Source organism: Limanda limanda, chromosome 2 (genome assembly GCF_963576545.1).
Source record: "Limanda limanda chromosome 2, fLimLim1.1, whole genome shotgun sequence".
NCBI classification, from domain to species: Eukaryota; Metazoa; Chordata; class Actinopteri; order Pleuronectiformes; family Pleuronectidae; genus Limanda; species Limanda limanda.
In genome coordinates, this window is record NC_083637.1 from 28,096,169 (window position 1) to 28,123,559 (window position 27,391).

At 40.4% G+C, this 27,391-nt stretch overlaps 2 protein-coding genes across 5 annotated transcripts in view; both read left to right on the forward strand.

Moving 5' to 3' along the window:
- Nucleotides 1-8,617, forward strand: part of LOC132997132 (testis-expressed protein 2-like) — a 29,733-nt gene extending 21,116 nt beyond the window's left edge. For 3 of the 4 annotated variants that reach the window (XM_061067421.1, XM_061067420.1, XM_061067422.1), the window contains exons 8-13: nt 124-223; nt 3,681-3,807; nt 5,257-5,370; nt 5,574-5,783; nt 6,204-6,324; nt 6,600-8,617. In XM_061067421.1, the coding sequence (XP_060923404.1) occupies nt 124-223; nt 3,681-3,807; nt 5,257-5,370; nt 5,574-5,783; nt 6,204-6,324; nt 6,600-6,749 (822 nt within the window). In that variant the 3' untranslated portion in view covers nt 6,750-8,617. The remainder of the gene's footprint in view (nt 1-123; nt 224-3,680; nt 3,808-5,256; nt 5,371-5,573; nt 5,784-6,203; nt 6,325-6,599) is intronic. The other variant, XM_061067423.1, reaches the window with a different exon arrangement.
- A 1,852-nt stretch (nt 8,618-10,469) lies between these two features.
- On the forward strand, nt 10,470-23,063 carry ccdc40 (coiled-coil domain containing 40). The gene is made up of 18 exons (XM_061085534.1): nt 10,470-10,559; nt 11,312-11,408; nt 11,821-11,954; nt 12,094-12,177; nt 12,460-12,679; nt 13,423-13,580; nt 13,700-13,822; nt 14,652-14,773; nt 16,700-16,943; nt 17,056-17,238; nt 18,786-19,031; nt 19,491-19,704; nt 20,044-20,213; nt 20,295-20,386; nt 21,193-21,313; nt 21,904-22,092; nt 22,174-22,332; nt 22,812-23,063. Exons 1-18 carry the CDS (start codon nt 10,470-10,472, stop codon nt 23,061-23,063), a joined length of 2,898 nt encoding a protein of 965 aa, XP_060941517.1.
- Nucleotides 23,064-27,391: the final 4,328 nt, after the last annotated feature.

The following is a 27,391-nucleotide window of genomic DNA, read 5'->3' on the forward strand; positions in this document are numbered from 1 at the left end:
AAGGAAGAGTGTAGCATCCATGTATTCAAATTGTTTTAGTATATTGGTTATGTCATCATTCTGCAGATTAATTATTTATGTGCAGTGGGTTCAGCTGAGTTCTTTGCTTGTCTCTTTTTCCAGCTGCCTTACTTCATGAACGAGCTTACCCTGACAGAACTGGACATGGGCTCAGCCACTCCCAAAATCCTTTGGGCATCCAAGCCTTCAGTTGACTACAGAGGCAAGAGAGAAATCAATTCCAAACAGCAACACATTTACACACCCAGACACATAAAAAGATACCTTGCATGTCTGGCTTACAGCTCGACCTTAGGAGCTTTATATGCTATTTTCTGGAAAGTCTCCATTTCCTGTGCAGTATATGCTGAGTTAAAGAGCGTACCTAAGATAAATAATGCTAATAATCTATAATCATTTTGGTATATGAAGTATTACAGTATCAGCTTTTACAAGAAATCAGTGAGTAGAGTTCATGAACTTGCACCCTGGACCCCTGAGTCAGTGTTTTACCTAAACTGCATGTATGCTATCAGAGGCCCACACACACACACTTCAAAAAAGATTAGCTAGAAATAGAGCCATTTGAAATGCATTTGAAACATCTAGTTATGTTTTGTAGTATATTTTTATATTTTGTCATTGTGAGTACAGTGAAAACAAGACTAAGCCTCTTATAAGCAAGAATAATACCATATTTCACAATCAAACTTAAGCTCCATACAAACTGCTTTAATTCCCTCCCATAGAGGTGAAGGTGGGTTAAAAAAAAATGATCCCATCATGATTTTTGTACTCATACTGTGCTGGTGGTAAGGAAGACATGTACTTATGAATCATTATCGCCATTAAAATGCAGTAATGGGTATGTGAAGATAAATGTGTTTTTTAGAAGCCCCAACCAGTGGAAAATAGTTGCATCCATAACCAATAACAATATGAACTGTTCCATTCAGTAAGTAGAAGCAAATTAGCTTTATTGTTCATCATACTGTGGTGTAACACCCACTTACACCCACTCAGCTTGTCTGGCAGTGGTACCCTCACGGTTAGAGAAACATGCTTGATTCTAGATGGCTCTGGTTAAATAAAGTACAAACCTTTGCCTTCCTTTACAGCTGCGGCCAGAGTGTCTGATAACATATCTCAAAGTTCAGCAGGATGTTACTGGGCTGCTGCAAAGTGTTACACAATGACATGTGTGTCTGAATAACATGAAGAAATCACTTTCATCAAAGATGCTATGTACTTCATAATCGAAAGGCTTTTGGAGAAGTGTGCCAGAGTTTGATTGGGTGGTGAACCCGTAGCTGAATACAACACAGTAATAAGAGCAGCACTAAGCACTTCAGTAAATTATTCATGAATCATACAAATTGAGGTCTTAGCATTGCCAGCGATCGTATATTCACTCAATATCTGAAGTTTTCAGCGAACTCTGCTCCAGTTGTGATCAGAAGGAGCTTTGTCTGCGTCATTTTTAGAGGAATCCTCCTGTGATCTTTCAGACAAGCATCAGCAATGAGCTTTCCATCACTTTTGTACCATGTTGCTTCTCTCATTTTCCCCTCTGAATCCCTGTCAGGTTTGTCTCTTCACAGCTTTCACATGCAGAGTCTCCTGCTCTCTTCCTAGTTTTCTCTTCCCTCTTGCATTCACTTTCATATCATCTTCCTCTTTGTACCCTTAGTCACTCTTTATTCCCCAGTAGGTCTCTTCCTTCCTCCTGTTCTATGAGTCACTACTACACTTTTGTAACTGCAGCACTCACATAACCCTGTAATGAGAGCAGGAATTAATTGTGGACCCAGTTCAGTTTAGTTTCCCCTTTTGAAATTTCCGCTGGTGTTACTGTTGCTGTATCCTCCAGGCATCTCAAGTTCTGCCTTTTCCTCGTATCACCCGACTCTTTCCTGGAATGAGCATGCTGAGTGCAATGGATCGATGAACCTCTCCAGCTGTGTATGTGTGCATATGTCAACAAACAATTGCCTCCGCCTGCTTCTACCTTTATGTCCATGCACGTTCATGTTTTTTCTTCTTATGCACTCTGCCTTATGATGATGTTTTTACACTGTAATGTTAATTGTAGAATGCATACAAGCCATAAACCCAAGCACATTTGTTCACTATGTGAAGCACGACTCTTTGCCATGTGGCATGTGGTCACCCCAGTTAACAAATCCATGCCCTGATTCAGCAGCGTGCACTGAGACTTTTCCTTCCTCTCCCAAACTAACAAAACACAGTGCCCTGCACAAATCCCTGACCCGGCCGGACATAGTTCTGTTATTCAGCATGCCTCTCAGGAGAGACGAGTGAACCGGGTCCACTTGGCTGCGCAGACCCAGCATGTTCACTCTGCCTCTCTGTCTTCCTGATTGTCTGTCTTTTTGTACTCAGTGCTTTCTCAAACCTCCTCTGACTTTCTAACTTAATAGCTTTCCAATTTTTCTTCACTCTCGCTCTCTGAATGTTTCCCTCTCTGGCACAACAGACTTATTTCATTATCACATCATTTAGCACAACTAGCTGGTGTTCAGGCAACAAAGCAGTGATGAGATGGCACGTAACTTCAGTGCTGTTAGTCATTGCTGTGTTTGCCTTCCCACACTCATGATCATATCTCAAAACACGTTCATTTTTTCCCATGTTTGTCCACTCATATCCCCGGGTTGTTTTCGGGAAAGCTTACTTCATTTAATCAAAAGTTGACTGGTAACCGTGCAACAAAGCTGGCACCATGTTTTTGGACATTTTTTCTGGACTGTCGCAAAGCATATCTGCGCATGTTTTTTATTAATACCCAAGTGCCAAATGTTTGTTTCAAATTCCTTAATGACTTTCATTATGTGACTCCATCTCAGCAGTTGTCTTTTGCTGCCGTCCAGTGGTGCACTGAGAACCCACACCCACATTTACAGTTAGTTGTTGCTCTTTGTGTCGCACATGATCTGTGTTGCGAGGAGAGAAAAATATAGTCAAAACAGAGATCACATAGTTTGCCCCAATACAAGCAAAGCTTTCGGTAGAAGCTTTTGAGGAGTTTGTATAATCCAGATTACAGCAGGTTTAGCAGAGCAGGGTAAAATGAATAGAGGGAGAGCCCTGTTTATGCATCGAGTCCCCCCTGCTGATATCAAACGGGGGGCTTGAGGGGGAAGATTGCATGCTCTCCGACTGTTTCTCCTCCTTTCAAAAGACCTTGTGATCTCTCCTTCTTTCCTCTCCCTCCCTTCGCCTGGTGTTTCGCTGTGTCGTTCTCATCTAAGGGATCAAGAAAATAAAATCTGTCGGGGGTCCCCGTTTCTGTTGATGCTCCAGGAAAAGAGGGGTGCCACAGAATAGCGAGGGTAGAATGTGAGAGATGATAAAACAAAGGAGTGAGAGAAAACGAGAGCGAGAGACGAGTCAGCTAGGATGACTGGCCTGAGGAGCTTTCCATGTCTCCACTACAATCGACTCTGCTTAAAACCTCATAAGTACGGGTTGTAGAATACAATATTTAAGATGAGACACTTTTGTCAGCTGGTACTTTTTGACACAACTACATATGTATGTGTCCCTGGTGGAGGATCTGTTTTATTGTACATTTATCTCATATCACAAAATTATACATTAAACAGTTTCACTTCTGTCCTCTGCATCTCAGATCAACAATTCTTCTTTGTGTCCCTCAGGGCTGTGGTTCGACCTGGAGATTTCTTACAGTGGCTCCTTCCTGATGACCTTGGAGACTAAGATGAACCTAATTCGCCTGGGCAAGGAGGGAGAGAGCCTCCGCTTAGGGGAAGTGGGCAAAGATGGGTAAGATAGTCAAGCTCCATCATACCACATGAGCATTTTACAGAAGTCCAGAGATTATTCTTGTCAGGATTTGTCACTTTTCCCCCCTCTACAGTACATTAAAAAGTATGGTTGTCTCCCTTGCGCATCGGCGCCAATCTGTCAATCTGACACCTTGCCTTCTCAATTAGTGTCTTATATATTTTGTATCTTCTCCTTTCTTTCCACTGTTATGCTCTCTCTGCCCTCTGGATTCTACCTTTATGTGGCTGTTAATTGGATGCATTTCTGCTCCTGGTGAGTGCTGCTTGATTTTCAACAATCGTCGCCTCCGTTCAACTCTCATTTTCTAGTTTTGTATGTCCATAGTTTGGGGGGTGTCTCATTTCATAACACCATCCAGTGCTTGTTCTAAGTAGCTATCAATTTCTTAGAGTTTTCAGTGAGTTTTTCGATGTTTTTTGCTCTTTTCCTCTTCTTAATGCATCCTCAGAAATGAAGAAAAACGCAACATATTCTGCTACTATTTAGAAGTCTTACAATGTACACCTTTTTCCAGTTTTCCTGAGTTGTAAGCGGTTCAAGTCCATTGAATAACAAGGTTAAATAAATCAAGATATTAAATCCTCCAACTATTTATTTGTTCTATGTTCTAATTAAAAAAACTCTGAGACATTGAATCATGTAAATGTAATAATAGCTGGAACATTTAACCTGTATGTCCATACAGTCCATACAGTAGAGATTCACCAATCAAACATTTGGGGGTGTTTGAAAGTGTTTGTGCACTAAATTTTGTACTAACACAAATTTAACGTCAGTACTGACAACTTATGATGATTGTTTAAGTGTAAAGTGAGCGCAGGTCAGCAGGAGTATGGAGGGAGGACACTCAGACAAGAGACACGGTACAAACAAGCCAATGCGTCTGCTCTGATGCTCTGATCCTGAAGCAGCAGCTAATCGTTTTGCATATGTGGTCCACTGTGCAAACCCCGTATTAAACAGTTTTTGTTATGTCGTCACTGTTTGACATTTACCGTCTGGTTCATCGCCTCTCATCTCTGCTTCACTGTCAATATCTCCCTGTGTGAGGGAGTGAGTGGGGACGGGGCCAGTATGTGTGAGTTTAAACTCCGCCGAGGAGAGATGACCGAGGCCATGCGAATCTCGCTAAAATGCACATAGAGAAACCAGCTAATTGCTTGGCGCTTCGGTGCGACCGAGGAAAAGGTCGTACTCTGGAGCCCTGATGTGAGCAATCGTGGTTATAAACACATGCATCTGCCCCTGTCTGTCCACACCTCTTTCGCATTGTTCTGTTGGTCCAATAGAGTAGAATTCAGCTACTTGGCACAAGGAAACACTGCTGGACCATGTGCATGTCTTGGTGCTTGAGTGTAGGTGTGCGTGCATGCATTTGTGTGTGTGTTCTCTCTAATCCATTTGTGGTTGTTCATGTGTTTCCAGACACAGGCCACGGACTTACTGTCTGGCTGATAGTGATGAAGAGTCGTCCAGCGCAGGCTCATCAGATGAGGAAGACTCCTCCGAGCTCTCCAATGACTCTGCAGGAGCCGAAGGGTGAGTTCAAGTTTATATACATTCTTTGTATAAATGCTCATGTAATCTGTAATCACATGGGTATGGAATACTTTTTAAAAATGTTACAGGGTTTAAACTTAGACTGTGATTATCATTAAAGGAAAAATAACTAGTAAATCACTTATAGCTACAATACATTTTGTAGGTGACTTTAACCTTAACCGCCCTTATGTTGAATACAGTTTGGTTGGAGGCCACAAGCCGAGCAAGATCATGCGCTTTGTGGACAAGATTACCAAGTCCAAATACTTCCAGAAGGCTACAGAGACGGAGTTCATCAAAAAGAAGATGGAAGAAGTGTCCAACACACCCCTCCTGCTCACAGTAGAGGTGCAGGAACTTCAAGGAATGCTGGCTGTCAACATACCCCCTCCACCCACTGACAGAATATGGTACGTGAAGAGAATGTTGTTTGTCTTGCTTGCGGAATGCTGTGCAAAGTCAGTTCCCATGTTTGTCTGAATCATAAATAATCACATCTTCTTTACAGATTACACTTTCTTAGAGAAAGGAAATCATAGGCGAGTATGTCGATAGCAAAGGTCTTCAGATTGCTTACTCATAATCTAATTCCTCCCTCATGTCAGTCTCATTGACAAACACACTTGTATTTTTTATTACTGGATAATTCATATGAAACATCCCTACCCAAAACTCATTCTACCTTGATACTTGAAGTTTTATTGAGAAAATGAAATGTAGCACTTTGTTTTGTGCTACACTGCCCTCTGCTGGTGCATATTGAGAATGTGTGCTGCCACCATTTTCTTCCTTTGTGAGCTGTTGATTGTAATGACTATTTGTGGTTGCAGGTATGGCTTTAGGAAGCCACCTCACCTGGAACTGAAGGCGCGACCGAAGCTTGGAGAAAGAGAAGTCACTTTGCCTCATGTTACAGACTGGATAGAGAAAAAACTGAACCAGGAATTCCAGGTATTTATAGACACTTAGATTATGATTTTTACGTTCACAAAATGAGAAGAATTAGAGATATCAATAGGTCAGTTGCATTCAGCTCCAAACGCGCAAATATTACATACAGGTATTTAGACTTCTGTAAACTTGATCTAATCACATTTATAAGATCAAAGATTAAAACAAATTGTCTGTACCCTTGATGTTTTAGATGCCAAGACTTTGTCAGAATTTGTTAAAATTAGTTTTATAAAACTCACTGTCCCCACTTCAATCTGTTTCTCCTTCATTAGAAAGTCTTTGTAATGCCAAACATGGACGATGTGTGGCTGACCATCATGCATACTGCCATGGATCCTCGCACAGCCAGTGGACCATCAGTTGTCTCCACAGGAGACACAGAGCCTTCACAGCCAGAGAGCGACAGCTCCAGCCAGCCATAAAGATTGTTTACAGTATTTCCAAGAGCTTATGAAGTCAAGAGATGCAAACTGGAGCCAAAGTCGATATGTTAGACACTACTGTAATACAGCCACATTCCCGGGGGGGTGAATCTCTCACATACCATGGGGAAGAATTTAAAGGAATATGGTAGAGTTGACCAAGAAATATACTTTAAGACATACTAACTGTTGCTTGCTGCTCTGTTCAGTAGTATTTACGGTGCCAGAGGAAAGGGTGACTTGTCTTTGAAGGATTTATATAATAATATGGACCTATTAAATAGGGACTGATATGGGAAGAGAGTTGTGTGAGGTTTAAGTTAATAAGTATATATGTGGATACAGAAGTTTATAATGTCCTTAATGAACACTGATGTGGAAGCATTCACCGGATACCTTACAGCCTGCAGATGAGTCTTTGCTGCAGCTTGAAAGTGAGATTGTGCATCGTAGCCCCTTTTTATAATAGAGAAACAGCAAGTGGTGATTTACAGTATGATAGTATGTTGTGAATGATTACTGAGTGAAGGAGACATGTTGGTTCCATTGTTGAGGATAACGTGTAAGCAGGAGAGGGAAAGAAAAGTGTATTTACAAAGCATAAACACTTGGTGTTTTGTTTATTAGCCATAAAATGTTGAACCTTTTAAGTTGCTTTATCTGAGCAGTTTTTGATCAGGTGTTAACTAACAGTATTAATTTGTGCTGTGACCACACCCTGAACACCCCCCATTCATTTGCCAAACCCCTCTTTGTATACCAATGATGCCGTTATCCATATCTGTATGAAAATATTGCTCAAACGCAAACATACGTAATGTAGAGGGAAGCATCATTCACTCTGTAAATTCCACTCTAATGACAACAAGTGCAATGACAGGAACGCTACACAGGCTTTAGAATGATAATGTATAGACATGATATTAAAGCTTATGTGTAGAGGAGAACTACGAGGCCTCTAACACATCTATTGAATGTATGTATGGATATTTACTTTCTTTTGTTAATGTACAAAGTGGGTTATGCAAATTATTGCACAAATACAAGTGAAATATTTCTTTATTTATGATAAACACACTCATCTTGCATATATTTTTCCCATATGTGTCATTCAACCGTTGTGTTGATGAAGTGGTGTGTAAATCTATTCATCATTTATACATTATGGGCGGCAATGTCGATAATGATGTTGGAAGTAATTTTTTAACATGACCATTTTCTATACGCGACAATGCTTTCATAAGACTCTACCTGCCATACTGAATGCAGAAAGACAGACAGCGTGGGAAATAATACTTGGGTGAAGTGAGTATACATACTCTGTAGTAGAGCATTTATTTCCAAGAATGTATAGTCTTATTAACAGATGTTCTTTTTGAGACGGCCGTTTAACGCTGTTTCTAATCTTAACCAAAATCCTCTGATCAGATCTCTCATCTCGAAGGTACAAACCCTGCATTGGTATTGATGTGGAAGTTATCATTTCCAAATGTGCTTCAATAACTGCATTAACATTGTTTACAGGAATTATTACCTGGTTTTCATTTATTGCTCTTGACACTGTTTAATGGAATTTATTTAATTGTGTTCTGTATAATTGACTTACCCTTTATGCCCTGACTACTTTTTGATGAGTATTTGTTTTGAATGACTACATGAGGTTGGCGAAGGTTGTATTTTTTTTTTCTGCATCTTTTGAAATAAACAGAATGAAAATATGAATTTTGAGGATATATGAAGGTTGTGTTATGATTTGTATCCGTGGGTTATTGAGTTTTTAAAATGTAAAATGTTATTTTAAGGCCAAATTCAGTGATTACATGTATCTGCCTTATTTATAGAGCTAAATAAATCTGTTGATGAAAACATGTTCTGTGTGTCCTCAATTGTCGACACAAATCTTTCTTGTTGGCCTGTACACAGATACCATTTGTTAACTATCTTGTAACATATAATAGTAATCAGTCAATATGTAAAAAATACTTAAATTAAATGTCTTGTGCTGTAATACTGTAGCAGTATTTAGTCACAGTACTGCATAAATCCTGTCCTGTAACTACTAGTCCTGTAACTACAAGTTGATAACACACGAGCAATCGAAAAAATCAATGGTAGATTCATATGGAATGTTGAGATGTGGCCTAAATTTAGACATTAAAGAAGCTGCCTTGATTGTAAAGCCGTGTAAATGATATATATAAAATTCCATTATAGCTTTACCGGTCATAAATGAAAGCGCACACACATACACATGTTTGTAAATCTATCTTAGTGAGGACACTAAGTGACGTAATGCATTCTCTAGCTTCTTAACCAAACCTTCACTATCACAACCATATGTCCAACCCTAAACCAGATCCTAACCCAAACCTAATTCTCAAATTTATAGTTTTTGGGTTACTTCACACATTCTTCACACTTTATGTATACCATTAGCTATTTATGCTGTTATCAGGCATGATGGACACAATTAGCATTATTACCAACATTGGATGTATAAATATTGTTGTCCTATGTTTTCAGAGGTTATGTGAGTAGTGTTGGGATAAGGGGATGGGTGGTATATATATTTATGTTGGTTAGTGTTTTTGTTTTGCCGTTGTTGCTCCTTTCTTTCTTATCCTTTCTCTTTTTCTTGTCAACCCTTTTTTTCGGGTGTGTATATATCTTAGTGTTATTTGATCTTATTAGGGGCCAGGGGCCATCTGCCCTGCCTTGGGCCATTGCTGTTAGTGACATGGTACTTCCCTGCCCTTTGAAAAAATAGAGAGCTCAGGAATGACATTTTGCCTCATGAGGAGCAGGCTGGGGTTCCCATGAGGGGCACTGGTCCTGACAAGGCCATTGGTATACTGGAAAAGGTCCTGCAGTGGAACAAAAACAGGTACACTCACACACACACACCGAGCTGCCTTCCCGACGGAAGTTTGCGGTTGCCTAGCAACGTCGTTGCGGTGGTTTGTCAGTTCTCCGCTGGTAAGTGTTGCTGATGTTAGAATGAAAGGAAATCATTACTGTTGACTCGTTCAGAAATGTGCTGTTGTTATTGTCTTTGTTCAGTAGCTTACGTTAGCTGTCCACTATTTAGTAAGCGTGTTACTGAAGTTTTTTGCTTTAGCTCCATTGACCATTCATTAAGCTCAGGGTTAAGGTTAACAAGCTAACAAGCTACCGCTACCGCTAAGCTAATATCTGCTAAAGCAAAGCTGGTTAAAACTAAACGAAAGTAGCACATGTCAGGAGAATAACAACTGTTTGTAAGTGCTTCACAATAGACTGATGACTCAAAAAGATAAAACAAATAAAATGCTGACACGAAATACAATAGAAAATATTTAAAAGCTAAAATAACAATAATAACAACTTGCAATAAATAAAGGAAAAGTCAATGAAGGGGATACAAACATATACTAGTAATAAAAACTGACAAGAATATAATCTAAAACCTATAGGCCTATGTAATAAAATAATTTCTACTGACAATAGTTAATCTAGAGCCAGGCTAAAGAGATGTAGGTTTTATCTGTGTTTAAAGACGTTGACATTTGTGGCTGCTCTCTGTCCTCGGGTTGTGTTCCAGCAGCTTGGAGCATAAAAAGTAAAAGCTGTCTCACACATTTGAACAGCTAACAGACTCACACCAGACCTGTGCTGGTTCTTCCACTGGTAGCCTGTATGTAAGACCACTTGTTCGTCATCACAGTTCCAATGCAGAGCGCTATGGAAGGAAGGTACAGCCAAGTTGACGAGGACCCTGAGCCACAGGAAGGAGAGGCATCAGAGGACAGGGCAGCGACTGACCCACCAGAGGTATGCTGTGTGTGAGGAATCAAGATAAGTCAAGCTACTGCTTTTTTTCTTTTATGTTTTAACTCCTTTATTAACCCTCTGTGAAGACAGGTGCCATGATGTTGCACTTGTAGACTACTTAATTTCATAGTATTATCTGATGAAACAACAATTTCCAGCGACTGTAAAGGTCCACCAATGCAAAACCACCCTGTCAAATTTAAGCACAAACTATAAGATTCAAGGCTTTTCTCCAAATGCTCCCATTGCATTGAATAAATTGCACTTGTTTAAATATATCTTAAAAGAAGTCATGTTATCCCTGATCCTGATATTTTAGCACAGACAATCTTGAAATCAGATCAAAAAGACTAATGTCAAACAATAAAGTAAGGTTAAAAACGAAATCACTTTTTTAAGCATCAGATGACTTGGAATTTAGATTTTTGAAATTGATCATTCTAGAGAGCAAAATTAGACAAAGTTATCTCTAAATAAGGAAAGATTACAATTCTCTTTGAATTTCTTTCTTTCTAAATTACAATCAAACAAACACATGTACATAGACAAATACCGTTTCCTATTTTAAACAGCAAAATTTGCTTATTTTGAGTGAAAGCTTTTTTATATCTTGACAGTGTGGCCTTAAATCTCACAGGAAATGTCAGAGTGAAAAAGTGGTAATGTTATGTTTGTCTAACAATGCACAATGTCTATATCATAATCTACATAAAGAAGCTTTATACATTTTTTACATGTTTTATGTGTGCCAGTGTGACTCACAGGATCAAACGGGACCAGAGCCTGAAGACTCGGCCCCTCAGCCTGACCCTTCCCTTAGTGGTGAGTATGAGAACTCCCAGGATTCTGGTCGGTCACCCACTAAAACTGCTGGGATTTACAATTCGATACAAAGCTGTGACACAACATAGCACTGATCAATACATTCACATTTATAAATAAATAGGCAAAGTTATGCAGACATATTTACAATTTACGTAAAGTACGTGAAAAAGATAATTTAGGTTGGTTTGGCTAAGATTCCTAAGTTGAAATGTTATTGCCATTCAATCATTTAGAATTATTAAAGGAAAATTTTTTTTTACATAAACTTACAATAATTTCGTCAACTTTAACTTTTTTTATACTCTAAATATTTGCAATAAAAAAACGTTCATCTTAGCATACTCACAAGTTCATTATCACACAACAGTGTGGATCTCTTTTTACATCATAATTTGTTGATTCATTTGAAGAATGACTTTTATTTTCTGTCTCTCAGTGCAAGACAACTCTGCTCAGATGCCGGTGAATATTAACCTCTCCAACCTCAACACGTTAGAAGACATGGAGGATGAGGAGCCAATGCTGGAGGAGGAGGAAGAAGAGGAATTTCTTGTCCTTGATCCTGAACATGTGTGTAGTATATCCTTAATATTTATGTGATCAGTAGTTGCCTCCATTCATAACTGTTTGCATTTTGAGTGTATATTAATAATATCAGATTTCTTCATTTATCAATTTGTCATTGTTTCAACGTTTTATCTTTTGACAGCCCCTGGTCAGAAGGCAACAAGCTGCTCTGAACAAACAGCTGAGAGAGGAGCTGGAGAGGATCGAGATGGAGTTAAAGGAAAAGGTTGTTTACTTTTCTTTAACTATATGTCCAGAAGATGGTGGTGTTGAGCTGTTTAGAATGGGGACTATTTGGGGATTGTTATTTCTTTGTGCAGCTAGCACATTTTAAGGCCCAGCATAAAAATATTGTCAGTGAAAAGCAAATGAAATCAAAAAACTAAACACCTTTGAGAAAGACTGGGTTCAGGACAATAGAAACCCAGAGTAAAACTATCTGGATACTTTGTTCTGATTCCTGCTTTTGCTCTTTCTCCCTTGCTCTCTCTCTCTACCTCTGCCACAGCTGGGAGTTGAGAAGACAGAGGCCAGCCTCATACAGGAGAAAGGTTTAAAGATTTTCAGGATTCAGGAGCAGCTGGCCAGACTCCACACAAGGCTGGAGGAGCATCATCAGAACAGGGAAAAGGCGGAAACCGAATATCGGCAGGCCCAGGATCAGCTGGAGGCAGGGAATAGACACTTTACCAACATTAGCAGCCAGCACAGCAAAGCCAAAGCTGATGGTGAGCCTGACTTTCCATTTGGAGGTCTTATTTTAGGATTATATTTCATTCTTACATGTTGCACCATGTTCTTTAAATGCTTATGAACAAGATTTCAATTTAAATCAATTATAAGTCTTATGTTTGGAATTATGTGTGAAATATACCATAGTGAAGTCGGGGCCGTCCTTTACTTTTAGGAAAATTGTGAATTATATTATTATTATTATCTTGTTTAAAATTCAGAAACCCGTCTGGATCCTCAACAGTAATTTGTGTTTGTCAGTGCTGCCATGTCCAGGGAAAGAACAATAGATTCACCCAACAGCATAAAATATTAGGATTATTAGAAGTTGGACATAATTTTTTAGTAATCTAGAACATGATTACATTGTAGCTTACTTTGTTCTGCCTGTGAAGGTTCCTCAGTTATCTAAAACATATGCAGATGTGGATTAAAACACATGGGTCTAGATTTTAGTGCAACCCGATGAGACAAATTGCAACATAAAGCTAAATCATTAATTAAATTAGCTTTATATTTTAAGTTTGAATGTTTACACAGAACATTCAACAGTTAAATCTAAATGAAATAGATTTGAGCCTCATCATTTCAGTGCTTAGTTGGCTTTGTATGAAAATACTTTAGTCCATTGGACATGAACACTGTTTCAGCACCAGTAAGACAGAATCAGTGTCAGTCCATGTGTCCAAACTAAAGATCTAAAGAGTGTTAATGTTTTAACACTGTGTATCTTCTCCAGTGTCCCGGCTACAGGCAGAGGTCGACAACTTGTCGCTGCACATCGTCTTTGCACAGAGAGCCTGTGAAGATCTGCATTCTAACGTCAAAGCCAATAGGACCACCAAAAGCAAAGCGGGAGCCGAGAAGAATCAGGCTGAGGAGCAGAAACTGAAGCAGGTGGACAGGATGAAGTCGGGCACATTAACAATATCAGCTCATTTGAAGCTTTAACTGTATGATACATATTCATTGATTCATTAATTCACTTTCATTGGTTGACGATATTATTTCATCAGGATTTATATGTGGAGCATCTGACGAAGGAACAGGAGAGGCTGACTCAGCAGGTTGCCATGTATGAGTCCAAGGCTAGTGCTCAAGCAGAGGAGACACAGGCAGCCAGACAGGTCCTCTCTGAGGTAACTATAGGATGAAATAAGACAGCATATACTGCATCAGCAAGGTCAAAGTGCTTTAGGCATCAACCTTGTGTAGTTTAAATTAATGCTACTGTAAACAGGACAATAATTTGCAGTTAATTGAAAGGATTAAAGCTTCAATATTATTTTGGCCACTTAATAACAGTGGTGCAAGCTGTAAGAAATAAAATGACACAAATGTCAGTGTTAGAAAACAATAAATAAACAAATTATGTACACTAAAAGATGGAGTTGTGTTTCTGGCCACATAATTAATACAAGTCCAACATTTATCCTCCTTTTAATCTCCTGAGAACATCTGGCTCCTCAGCTTCTCAATGGGGCAGCGTGTTTACCTGCTGTTTGTTAACTCTTAGCCAGCAATCGGTTAAGCAAACCCAAAAAACTGCAGATGCTAAGATACAGCATCAGGTGAATGTGTCACCTTTCATATTACATATTTAATCCAGTGTTAATGTAAAGATATTAATTTCTGTGCTTCCAACGATTAAAAACATGAATCAAATCACTGCGATCAATATGCACAAGGTCTTGGGAAAACACAGTACTGTATATATTGCGGTAACTTATATTTGACCAGTGAGATTATTATGAGAGTATATGCTTGATTTGATTTCATGAACCTGTCAGTATCACGCGACTCAACCTGAGCACTAAAGGCAGGCTCATTGTCCCCATTCATAGATTCTCTTCTAAATGTAAGCTTCTGATATATACATTGTTTGATTCTCATATTATATGAGTGTTGGTGAAGTGTCTGTACAACACTGGCATTGCCACATGTCCACACGTGTTTTTGTGTGTGTAGGTTGAGATGGAGATGGAGTCGCTGGTGATGATGCGTAAACAGCTGCTGCAGCTGTGGAACAGCAGCGTGTTGAGCTTGAGGAGACGAGATGAAGACCTCAGCAAGATGCAGGAGGATGTGCGGTGAGAATTAGGGCAAGAGAGGGATGAATATTAATATGGTACTGATCCACTTGAAATAAGCAAATGTACTTCAAACATGTTGTACATGTAATGTCTATGCTGAAAACATGTTTCACAAAAAAGATGGGGATAATGTTTTTCTCAGTTACAGATTGTTGCCATCCTCTAATTTTCAGGCTAAAGCTTCAAGGGAAATGAAAACTAAAATAACAGTCACTATGATAAATGCAGGTTTTCACCTGTTTCAGCATATGCAGATCTATGAAGAAAATACAACTGTATATTTAGATTGTATAAGGACATGTCGAGGTGTGGCCAATATGAGAATAATCTATCTTCGCCAAGTCCTGACTTGCCACAGAAACAGCTTGATAACTATGTATTATAACCCCTGCCAAAGACATAACATTTTCTTGTTAGTTAGCAGCTAATCAACAACTCAATTACTGAATTGATTTCCATAACATTTTCCACAGGAGTTAGGTTTATGACAAGGAAGAACAATTAAAATTTTGGAACAGATCCTGATAAAAGTGCGGATCCAGGATTTTCTTTTTCACTTTCTTTGACATAGCAAGATGGGCAAGAGAAAATGTGACTATATTACATTACATTTCATTTAGCTAACCCTTTTATACAAAGCGACTTACAATAAGTGCATTCAACCGTGAGGGTACAACCCAGAACAACAAGAATCAAGAGACTACTATTTCTTCTAGAAAGCCAAACTACAAAGTGCTATAAGTAAGTGCCATTTAAGTGCTACTAAATTGTTAGTTTAAACTTTTATTCAAGGTAAAGTCTGAAGAGGTGTGTTTTAGTTTGCGATGGAAGATGTGTAGACTGTCTGCTGTGCAGATGTCATTGGTGAGCTCGTTCCACCATTAAGGAGCCAGGACAGCAAACAGTCATAATTTTGTTGAGTTGGTAGCGCACAGTGAGGGAGCATTAAGCCGATTGGCAGATGCAGAGTGGATTGAACGGGCTGGGGTGTAATGTTTGACCAGGTCCTGGATGAAGACTGGACCCGATCCGTGCACAAGTACTAATGTTTCGAAACGCATACGGGCAGCCACTGGTAACAAGTGAAGGGAGCGGAGGAGCAGAGTAGTGTGAGAGAATTTAGGTAGGTTAAAAAACAGTCGAGCTGCTGCATTCTGGATGAGCTGAAGAGGTCAGATTGCACTAGCAGGTAGACCAGCCAGGAGGGAGTCTCCATAGTCCAGAACCTGAACCGCGTTCTGCGTGAGAAGGGGCGTATTCTCCTGATGTTGTGCAGCATGTTTTTCCATGAGCGGGTTGTTGCAGTAATGTTGGCAGTGAGGGAGAGTTGACTGTCGAGTGTCACACCCAGGTTGCTAGCAGTCTGGGTAGGGGCTAACATGGAGTTGTCAAAGGTATAATAGTCAGGACATGGGTGGGAGAGCCTATCCCTGGAAGGAAAAGTAATTCAGTCTTATCAATGTTAATTGTCAGGTGGTTAGCGGACATCCACTGAGATATGTCAGTCAGACAGGCAGAGATTCGTGCTGCTACCTGTGTTTCAGATTGGGTAAAAGAAAGGGATTAGTTGAATGTCATCAGCAGAGCTATGGTAGGAAAAGCAATGTAAGTGAATGACAGAGCCGAAAGAGTTGGTGTGTCCTCACAGAGAGGAGAGGAGGGGATCTGATGAAAAGACAACAACAACACAGAAGCTGCCAGCCTGGCAAACTCTACAGAGCAATTAGCTGAAGGATCTGGTGTCGTCAGCCACTCATTTCCTCATCCTGGTGCACCCCTATGTGTGCACACGCACACACATGCAATCACAGTTCTTAAAGTCATACAACAATATTAATGATCTGAGGTATAAGGAATGGTGACAAATATCAAAATGGAAGCATGCGTTCACACGTGCTTTTCTGCTGTTTGCGTTTCCCAAAGCACAAAAGAGCACCAGGTGATCTTATTGGACAGAGAGATTGAAGGCTTCAAGAAATCCACCACTGAAGAACAGGAGAAGAATGAGGCACTGACTCTGCAGCTGAACTGGTCCCAGATGGATGTAGCCACCTCAGAAAATCTGATCAGTCAGAAGCAGGCCCAGCACGAGGCTCTACAGGCAGAATACAGCATCTGCATCCGCATCCTGAGCGACTCCGAGAACACCCTCAATAGGCTCACGAAGGTGGAGAGAGGGCAAAGCCTTCTGTGTTTGTCCTGACAGTCGTTCTACTCATCTCCCTTGATAACTATTTCACACAATTTCTTTACCCCCATCTTCTCCTTTGTCATTCTAGGAAACCAGCAACCACCAGGCTGAACTGAATAATCAGAGGAGGCAGTTGGAGAAAGAGAATGCTGTGCGTCTGGAGCTGGAGGACAAGGTCATGACCCACATGCAGCAGAAGCTTACCCACAACAAGGCTGCCAAGTACTCCCAAAGGCTCACCAGCAAGAAATCTGACCTCAAGAAAGAAAAGGTAGAGATGTAATTTTTGGAAGATAGAAAAAAGCATCCAGCTGAAAAAGAGCTGGATCCTAGATTCCCCGTAATCCAATTTAAAAGCTTCTGTAATTAGACGTCCTCCTGCCTAAATAGCCAATTTTTTCATATTTCCCACTTCCTGTCTGAAGCCGAAGCCAAGACATGATTTATCAAACATTGGTAAGGTCCATTCACAGCCATAGAAGACATCATAGACCTGGTTCAAGGACTGAGTGAGGCTACAGTTTCTGTTAATTATGCAACAGATCTTGGAAAATAGAATTAGAGGGAAGAAGGATGCAAATGTAAAAAAGGTCTAATGTATACATTTAGCTTATTGTAGATAATATGTTGTGTTATGATTTTCTAAGTGTTGTGGCATGCAAATTACTATCCAATTGGCATTAAGGTGGCATCAGGTAGCAGAAAAGAGGCAACAAAATTGGCTGTTGTCACTAGGCTGAATCTGTAAAAGATGAGTTTCAGCCTTTTGTATTAGACGGATTTGTGTCTCTACCAGGAGACAATGCTAGCAAGCAACCTGTGACAATACTGTGACAACAGCAGGATCACAATCCATCTTGCTGAGGGGTGTGTTACCCTAAACAGAAAAAATAAAGAGAGTGGTAATAGCGCTCTAATGGGGGGAATGGAGATAAATTGATTTACAGAACCATTGTTTGTTGTGAACTTTGAATCTGTTCTTGTCACTGGTCCTGTGAAGGTTTTCCTGAGGGATGTATTACCTGTGGAAGGGGTCACATTCCTCATGGGAAATGATTTAGCAGTTGACAAAGTCACAGCCACCCTAAAATCCAGTTGTAATGGAGATGCCCAAAATTGAAGATGAGGGGTTAGCAAAGTTCCACCCTGGAGTGTATCTTGTGTAGTTGCATGTGCTAGGGCAAAGAACATTGTCGATAACACTATGACATTTTGGTTTATTTGTCTGGGATATTTTTGTGTGATACTGACTCTGTGAAAACCTCCAAGTTGCCCTTACCTTTGAAAGCCACAGAGGTGAGCGGACCTGTAAAGAATGTGGATAAGGTCTCTACAACTTGCATTCAAATGTCTCGTAAGCATCTCATTGCTGAGCAGGAGAAGGATCTTTTTTTGGCACCCCTTTACGTTGATATACATTCACAAGAGGACTGTGCTGGTGCTCCAGTGGGGTACTGAAATAGGGGTAATGCTTTGATGAGAAAATGGCACCATGCATCCTGTCAGAAAGTGCCAAGTTGGCTGTGTCTCAAATAGTGGTCTCAATACCACTTTGTTTTGAGACACTTAAGCTTGCACATGCAGGGAGTATGGCTGGTCAACTTGGTGTGAACAAGACTTATGAGCGCATGTTACTAAATTTCTATAAATAAATAAGTATATGCCAACCAAACCTTTTGGAACCCAAGGACCCATTTTGTTAAGTTTTGTTGCTGTGTTTAGTGTTTTGATAATTGCCCCATCAGCGTAACACAAAGTATACAGACACAATTTAATCAGACAGTGTTGTCTCTCTTATTATCACTCTCTCCCATTTAGAACTCTCAGCTGTGGCAGCTGGAGAATGAGGTGGTGACAGTGGGACTGGAGAGCATTGAGGTCAGCCAGCATCTGGAGAGCCTCTCCCTCGCTCAGGAAGCCCTCGATGAGGAGATCACCAAGTACAACAAGTTTCTTACGACCAACCAGGACAAGATTTCTTCCTTCCACACACTGATCGAACAGAAGGAGACCACCATTGCCAACTACAACAGAAAGATCAGTAAAATCACAGCCAGCACTGGGGTGAGAGATCTTGAAAGACGAAATCCCAAGTTGTCTGTTGTTTATGTGTATTATTCAATAATAAGCTATTTGAATTTTGAAGTACATTAGAAACAATCTTAAGAGTCAGATACTGTATATAATAAAAACAGATTATCTTGGGATATGATGACACCAGCTTCAATGCCTGTCAACATGCTGACTTTCCAGCTCATACTGGTTAATCATTACTACATTATTATATCACTCAGCGCTCATGGGTCAGACCACACCCATCTTCCTACTTGGCCTCTATTTTGATCTAGGCTTGGGTTAAGTTTCATTGCAGTTTTTTGAACAATTCCAACACTATCACTTGAATCAAAACCTGTCCATATACAAAAGACATAAACACCTGACATGATGACGGAGAAAACAATATCAGCTCTGCTGTTGTATAATTACTTGGTATCTTTGTGATTAGTTTGGCTTCTTTTCCAGAATGAAGACCTAAGTCCTCTGCAAATCAAGGTGGATGCGTTGAAGGCTGCTATCGAGGAGCTAGCAGGGAATATCAAGAATGACCAGCAGCTCTGGATGAAACGTCAGACGACTCTAGTCGGACTGACGCGGGAGATAGAGGCCAACAGCAAGAACATGCATAAACTGCAGATAGAGCACACTGTCATGCAGCAGAAAAAAAATAATTTCAAGAGTACGTACATTTCTTGGTCTTTAGCTTTTAAATGACATGTCTGAGAATGTAACTATTATTTTAACTGAATCACTAATGAACTATTGTATTTTACAACAAAAGCTTTGAAAAACAGATACAATTATAACTTTATTGATCCAACGCTGAGGAAATTCACTTGTTATGAATGAGGATATATTGAAATAGATGTCTACACACACATACATATAAAGACGTAGTATACTAAAATAGCAGTATGCTGTATATAGTGTAACTATATAAAGGGATTTGCAGATACTATGCACAACCTGTACACTCTCATCTGCGGTCAAACTCTGACGCCCTCTCCACCCCCACCAGATCAGATTGAAGCAGAGCACCAAGAGCATAGAGATCTGGAGAAGAACACAAAGATGCTAAGAGGAGACCTGCTGAAGCTTAACTTCATGCTCAGCAAGAACGGGCAGCTCAACCAGGCACTGGAGCAGGAGAATGTGCTGATGGAGTCAGATTTTCTCCACAGACTTAAGGCATAAATTCAGCTTTAATTGTTTTTATTCTCTGCACTTTTAATAGTAAATATTATTAAACATGAGATATAATGTGTTTAGGAAGCAGAGCAGGACTCAGTGGAGATCCAGATGACGTATGAGAAGACCCATGATGAAAAAGAAAGACTACTCAACAGTCTGGTGGAAGCTGAGTGAGTTTTTGCATGTTCCGGTTGAGTTAAGATTTTTGTCTGTGTGACGATTATCTAGAATATTTTATCTTTAATTATGAAATATTTTACAACATTTTTTGTTCTTGGTTATAAATGTACAAAAAATCAATAGAAGCCTAATAGGCAGCAAAGTTCATTAAAATACATTTTTGAATGAAGTATTGACCTTTATTTTCTTTATTGTTAGTCATCACTTGCAAAAAACAACCTCAAGCGAAATTTAAAAGTTGATGGCTAAATAAGAGCCATTGAGTATTTGTATGATTCATAATCCAATTAGTCAACTAATCATTTCAAAATTTCATTGATTAATGGGACATCTGATCACATCCTGGTCCATCTTCTGCCTGTGTACGAACCTCTGGTGAACAAGCAACCAGCTGTGACCCACACAGTGAAGAGGGAAGAATATATTGAGGATCAGATACAGGATGATAAATGGCACAAAGCTATTCTAAAGAATTTACTCAGACAAACCGCTGTTTAGTTCAAGATCATACATTGACTCCACTGCTCTAAAGTTAGGTTAGCCAAGGTTTATTGTGATGTGGTTTATGAGTTTTACACAGGACCATATTTGTGTGGTTTTAAGAGCACAATTGAAATCATGGCTTACATCTAGTGTACATGAGTTAATATTTTAATAAACTTTTTCTATAATTGGATTAAAATCATTCAGTTATTGACTGCTCAAGTCAGTCTGGTTTCCCCCGCCACATTTACTGGGTGATTTGTTAAATGCAATCCTTTGTTGGGTTCATGTGTTCTGTGCGTGTGACCTGCAGGTGGCAGATCATGCTGTGGGAGAAGAAGATCCAGCTTGTAAAAGAGACTCGTTCAGCTTTGGACTCTGAGTTGGTCCAGGGAGAAATCCAGATGATGAAGGCTGAGATACATCGTATGGAGGTAAACACTGCACACACAATAAATATTCATCAAAGCAGACGATAAATGTTAAAAAAAATGTATGATGACTGTTTAAAGGGACTCTTACCTTTGTTGCATTTTTACACTTTTTTTGGATAAGGTTAAATTGGTATTAATAAGGTAATGACACTCTAAACTGCAAGACAGACCCACCAGGAGTAAAAACAAACAATTATTTCACTCTCATAATATTTAGTGAAAACTTCAACCAATAAAATTCTTCGGACCGAAGGACCTTATTGGCCGACAGACCTGTCTGTTTGCTGCATGGACATGCAGGTTTTCCGTCTGCTTCTTGTGGCGCATTCGGGCCCGCGTCATCAAGGCATGTGAATGTTAATGTATATAACTTACCGAATCCATTGCTTTGGTAAACAAAAACTCACGTGCGTGCGCGGAGGCAGTAGATTGTAAGTCTGCTTGTAAATAAAGTTTCTTCAAAAAAACACCGCGGATGGGAACGAGGGGGTGGGGCATTGGAGGAAGGAGGGATGATTTGAATGTGCTGTAATTCTCAAATGCAACAAAGGTAAGAGTCCCTTTAACCTCATTTAATACGTGTGTGTTAGGTTCGACTCAACCAACTAAAGAGGCAGCAGGAGCAGTTGCTGAGGGAGAGTGAAGAGACAGTGGTGAGGAGGGAGACCATTGCTAACCGTAGAAAGGCCATGGTCCACAGCTCCCAAAAACAGGCTACAAAGGGCAAGCTGAGCCGCCAAGCACAAGGCCTGCGGCGCAAGATCAAGGACGTGCACAAGGTAGGACACATGTCATGATCGTCCATTTCTGCATATGTACCTGAATCACTGTTATCTCATATGCATCGTTCATCTCTTCAGCATGTGGCTGAGTGTGAGCAGGTGATCAAGGAGCAACAGGAGAGCCAGGGGAATCTGGCTGATAGGCTTGCACAGCAGAAGCAGCAGCTGATAGAACTGTGCGGCCACAGCTGCACCCTGGACCCTGTGTATGTTGATCACGAGGACACTAAAGTCAGGGTGAGGAGCAAATACTGTCCATGAATGCATGCTACTATGTGAATATACAGTAACAGTGCTTTAATTCATATTCATGTATTGTACTGGTTTGCACCTGCATTCTGAGCGTAACTGACTCCTCACTATATTGAAATCTAATACAAAATACAGACTTCTTGTTTAAGCTGCCGTACTATATTATGGTCTCCTTTCAGAAGTTAAATATGCACCTTCTGTCTACTGCCTGTATATGTTTCAAATATTCTCACCACACACTATGTGTTGAAGGTGTGGTGAGAATATTTGTTAAAGCAATTTCCAAGTCACGTTGACACAGCTGTAGATTTATTGTCTAGTGCAGTTTCGACTCTTGGAACCACTCCCACTTAGCAAGCATACCGGATATAGTCAGTCATTGTTTTCCACTTTCTGACATCAGTTTGAAAACATGTGAAAACATAAATCAAATTTACTCTCATTCTTTATATGTCCCCCTCTAGAATTTAGACCACCTGGTGACTCTACAGAGAAGGGCCAAGAAGCTGCAGGGGGTGTGCGAGGGCCGCTACAAGGCTTCGTCCACCAGAGAGTCAGTCAGAGCCGCTCTGCAAACCCAGGCTGAGCATGTGCACGCTACCTGTGCCATCTTGCACCGAGTCTGTGAGGAGTTCCCCCAGCACCAGGGGCCACTCCGCAGGCTAACGTTAGCGTTGGCGGATCGTGCTCAGGCCCTAGATCAGGAGGAATCCTGAAAGTGTGGGAGACAATATAGACATGACAGTACGGGAAGTGATTAACATGGGGTTAGGATGAGAGGGAACAATTACACTGAAAAAAATTAGGAGTGACTGTGGAGGTGGCTGGTCAGAGCACCTCCAGGTGAACAAGGGAGAGTTGATTTGCACAGCTGATGTTAGTTGGCCAATTAACTGGCCCTAGATATAAAAAGGCTGCAGCAAGGCTGCCACACATGAGACTCAGAAAAGAGACCTGAGCTGATGAGACACCTGCACAAACCGCTAGCCAATTTATGTTTGCTGTTCTCACTAATAAAATCTTGTTAAAACCCAAGTGGTTCGTCTTTGGCTGCTGTTGGGAGACCCCGTTGGCAATGTGATTTTCCACTGTCCTCAAGTAAAGTACAGACTGTTTATAAAAATGTATGTTTATATTCCTCCTTTTGAACCCTGCAGCCTTGTCTCATATACTAATGCACTTTAATGTTAAAGTATATTCAAGGCTTTCCGTAAGTTTGAAATCAAACTGAGGAGGCAGCACCACACAAGTTGCATGAAGGGATAAGGTTCCTGGATATGAAAGTAATTTAGAGCTAGAAGAGGGGAGCAATACATGTCCTTTTCTCCCGGGGTGAATTAGCACAGGCCGGCTCCTCTGTTACACAGGCGCTGTGCTTGGGCCTGGAGCAAATTATCATGTGATAACTGTCCAAGTGTGTGGAAGTTTGCTCGCAGGTCCAGGACGTACTGAATTTCATTTCAATTAGGAGAGACTTGATTTCCAATTTCCAATATTTATTTTGCAAACACACAAGAATATGAATGTTTACAGTCTGTGGCATTTAGACCCCTGTGAGATGTCATCAGGATTAGAAGGGGGGGAGCAGAACATCGAACAGGAATACCCCCCGGGGTCTAGACACTGGTGGTGGTTCATCAGTCAAACGATAGTTTTGGATGGCCCATATTCGTGAGAATTGTCCTTTTGGACTTCGCCAATTGTGACATCCTCTGCCCTTAACCCTCAACAAGAGTAAGGAAAAACTACAAAACTTTCTTAAAAGGAAAAACGTAGAAACCTCAGGAAGAGCCGCATGCGAGGGATCCCTCTTCCAGGACGGACAAAAGTGCAATGGATGCCATGAGTAATATGTATATTGTCAGGCAGGTTGTTGCTTTTTTAGTCCGCGATCAGCTCCCACCGTGATCGGGTCCCGCTGTAATCACGATCCACTGACAGTATTGGGATCCGTCATCAAGATGATCGCTGCCAGCATGATGTGAGATCAGTGGTGGGAAGTAACAAAGTAGAAATACTTTGTTACTGTACTTAAGTAGATTTTTCACATATCTGTACTTTACTTGAGTATTTATTTTCCTGACGACTTTTAACTTTTACTCGCTACATTTGAGCACAAATATCTGTACTTTCTACTTCTTAAATTCTCAAAACTGGCTCGTTACTTGCGCAGTGGAAGTTGGTGCAAGGTGCACCTTTACACACGGCGCACCTCTCTCTCGCTCTCTCGCTCCTGCAGGAGCTCACTTCAGTCTTTATTATTAGTGCCCGAGCACTGACAGGCACTGACAGACGTGAGGCCCTATCTAAATTGTAAGGATTATTATTCAGGCAAATTAATTGGCTTTTTGAGGGCTTTTATTAGGTGACTTTAATTTTTCAATTTTTTGAAGGTATTTCTTTATTGATTCACATTAGTTTTCCCATTCCTGCTTCGTGTCAACATCTGCACATAAATACATAGCTCGAAGCAGCAAGTGGTTAACTTTTCTTAAAGAAATATTGAAAGTAGTTGGTTTAAACAAAAACTGTTGGCAAATAGACTATCATTGGTTGGCCGTGTCTACTTAGTCTTACACGTCCACGTAAACAAAACAAACAGATTTAAAACAAGTCGAGATGGAAAAACAAACAACACAACCAATTATATAAGCAAACGCAAAAACAACTTTCAGCCAACACAACCAAAAACAAACACTGTGTCATGGACGACTGCATATTCACGCACACAATTTTTTAATGGACCTCGCGAAATGGAACCCTGGGTAATCAGGCCCAGTTTTCCTCTCACTATAATGCCAATATAATCTTTTCAAAGATATTATATATCTATATATTGCCAATTCCAATCCTTAGTCGCCCTTTGTGCTGACTCAACACAACTTAGAAGCTGTTGAGTCTTTATATATGTATTGTACAAACTGGCTAATGTGTACAACTTCAAGCAGGGTTGTGTCTTCACTTTGTCGTCCCTACAGGCAAGATACCCTACAGGTGTATTGTCACCCTGCTGGAAACAAATGCAAACACAAACGCAGGCCCATTCAGTGAAGATAGTCTAATCATAAATAAACAGGCTTACATGTAGATGCAGGTACACAGGCATGTTAACATCCAGGCAGTTACAAAATACAGCTAATAGACACAAAAGGTTCATTTGGTCTATTAGTGGCAGGTCTATTAGTGTTCTTAGGTAGAATCAAGAGGCACTTGTTTATTCTGTTGTGTTGATTCTTTGTTGTCTCTAGAAGTTCAGATGCAGTTGTCCAATACTATTTTAACCTTAGCATCTTGGGTTCAAAATTTGTAAAATTATACATTATATATATAGTGTTGTTATAATTTTTCAGTCAGTTGAAATAAATCCTGAACTGAACAATTTTGGGTTGTTTTGTGTCTGTATAGGCCTACCATAAAAAGCACTTAGCATTTTTAATTTTGGTACTTTTACTTTTGATACTTAAGTACATTTCAACACCAGATACTTTTGATACTTAAGTACATTTAATATGAGCAACTCTAAGACTTTTACTCAAGTCATTTTCTGAAGGGTGACTTTTACTTTTACCGGAGTCACTTTCAAGTAGGATATCTGTACTTTTACTCAAGTATGGCTTTCAAGTACATTATACACCACTGTGTGAGATTAGCGTATAATCAGTTGAGGTCGATGAATATCCTACTGGAGATTGGGGTGGAGGAGAGGTTATGCGCGTCACTGAAGGACGCCTGACTGTGGAAGAGAAGAGAAGGGATTTTTAAAGTTTGACAGGTGCTGAATGATTGGCTGAAGAGCCCACGCCAGACCTGATTGGACATTTAGGAACACCCACAATCAGCTGATCACTTTGCAGGTTAAGCGCTCCGTATGATCAGCTGATCGTCTGCAGCTAAAGTCTTCCTCACTGAACTTGCGCTAAGCTTCATTCTTACTGGGGCTTGGACCTTCCTCCCAGTTTCCTCTAAGTAGGTCCAGTATGCCCCGTTGTTTTTCTGCCAAATGATAATTTGAAGGAAGAAAATCCTGTGGAGGCCTGGGGCATCTCTTGTTCTGCAAAAAATAGAGGAGCAAGCCATTTAGCCCAGTTGCGTTAGTTTATGTGAATAATCTTATGGATCATGGATTTTAACGTCTTATTTAGCCGCTCGACAAGACCATCAGTTTTTGGGTGATACATGCTGGTCAGTGTTTGTGACATGAAAAATAAAAAGGTTAACTAACCAAACTAGCCTCCAATAACGAGTGAAAACAAGTAAGCAGCACCAAAAAACTGCCCTCAACTGACACAAGGTAAACATATATAGTGGCTGATCAAGCCACTCAATTACTGAAGGGGGATAGACTTAAACATACTAACATTGAATACAAACTACGGCAACAACATAGCACACCAGTATAAGGCCACATATTATTAACGAAGGAAAAATAATTAAACATAAATATTAAACAGTAGTCAAAGATTAAAAACTAAAAATCTGAATAAGGAAACAATGTCCCTCCCCATGATTACGAGAGACATGGTGCAGTCCAATTAGCGCTTAAGGTTGTAGGCTGAAGCTGGCCCTCCTTTTGATGGCTGGCAAGACGACTCCAGCAGCAAACCCCAGGAACATGTAACTGAGTTTCAGTGTGTCATTGCTGGTGTGGTCATTGCAGTCAGTCAGGATGTCTTTCGGGACCCCGACTCGGGGAACATTGCCTGACCAATACTCTTTGCAGAGATGGTGCGCAGCGTGACTGCCTTGGGATATCGCTTTGCTATCTGAGTAGGTCAGCTTCCTGCTCCCTGCTTAAATGATGCATTAAGGATGGAAGTTTCACCAACATCTCTGAATTTGACAACCGAGGGGTCTGTTGCTGGGCATTGCGTAAACTCAGGCCATCCTCATCACTCACCGCATTAGGGCTCACTGCTACTGACACCGCAGCTGCAAAAGTGGCTACAAGAGGTGCACTGCGTAACGTCGCCTCAAGTGTAAGCATTTTTCAACATTTTATGAGACACACTCTGGTTTTCCGTCTTCTATCAGGGGTCCTGACCAC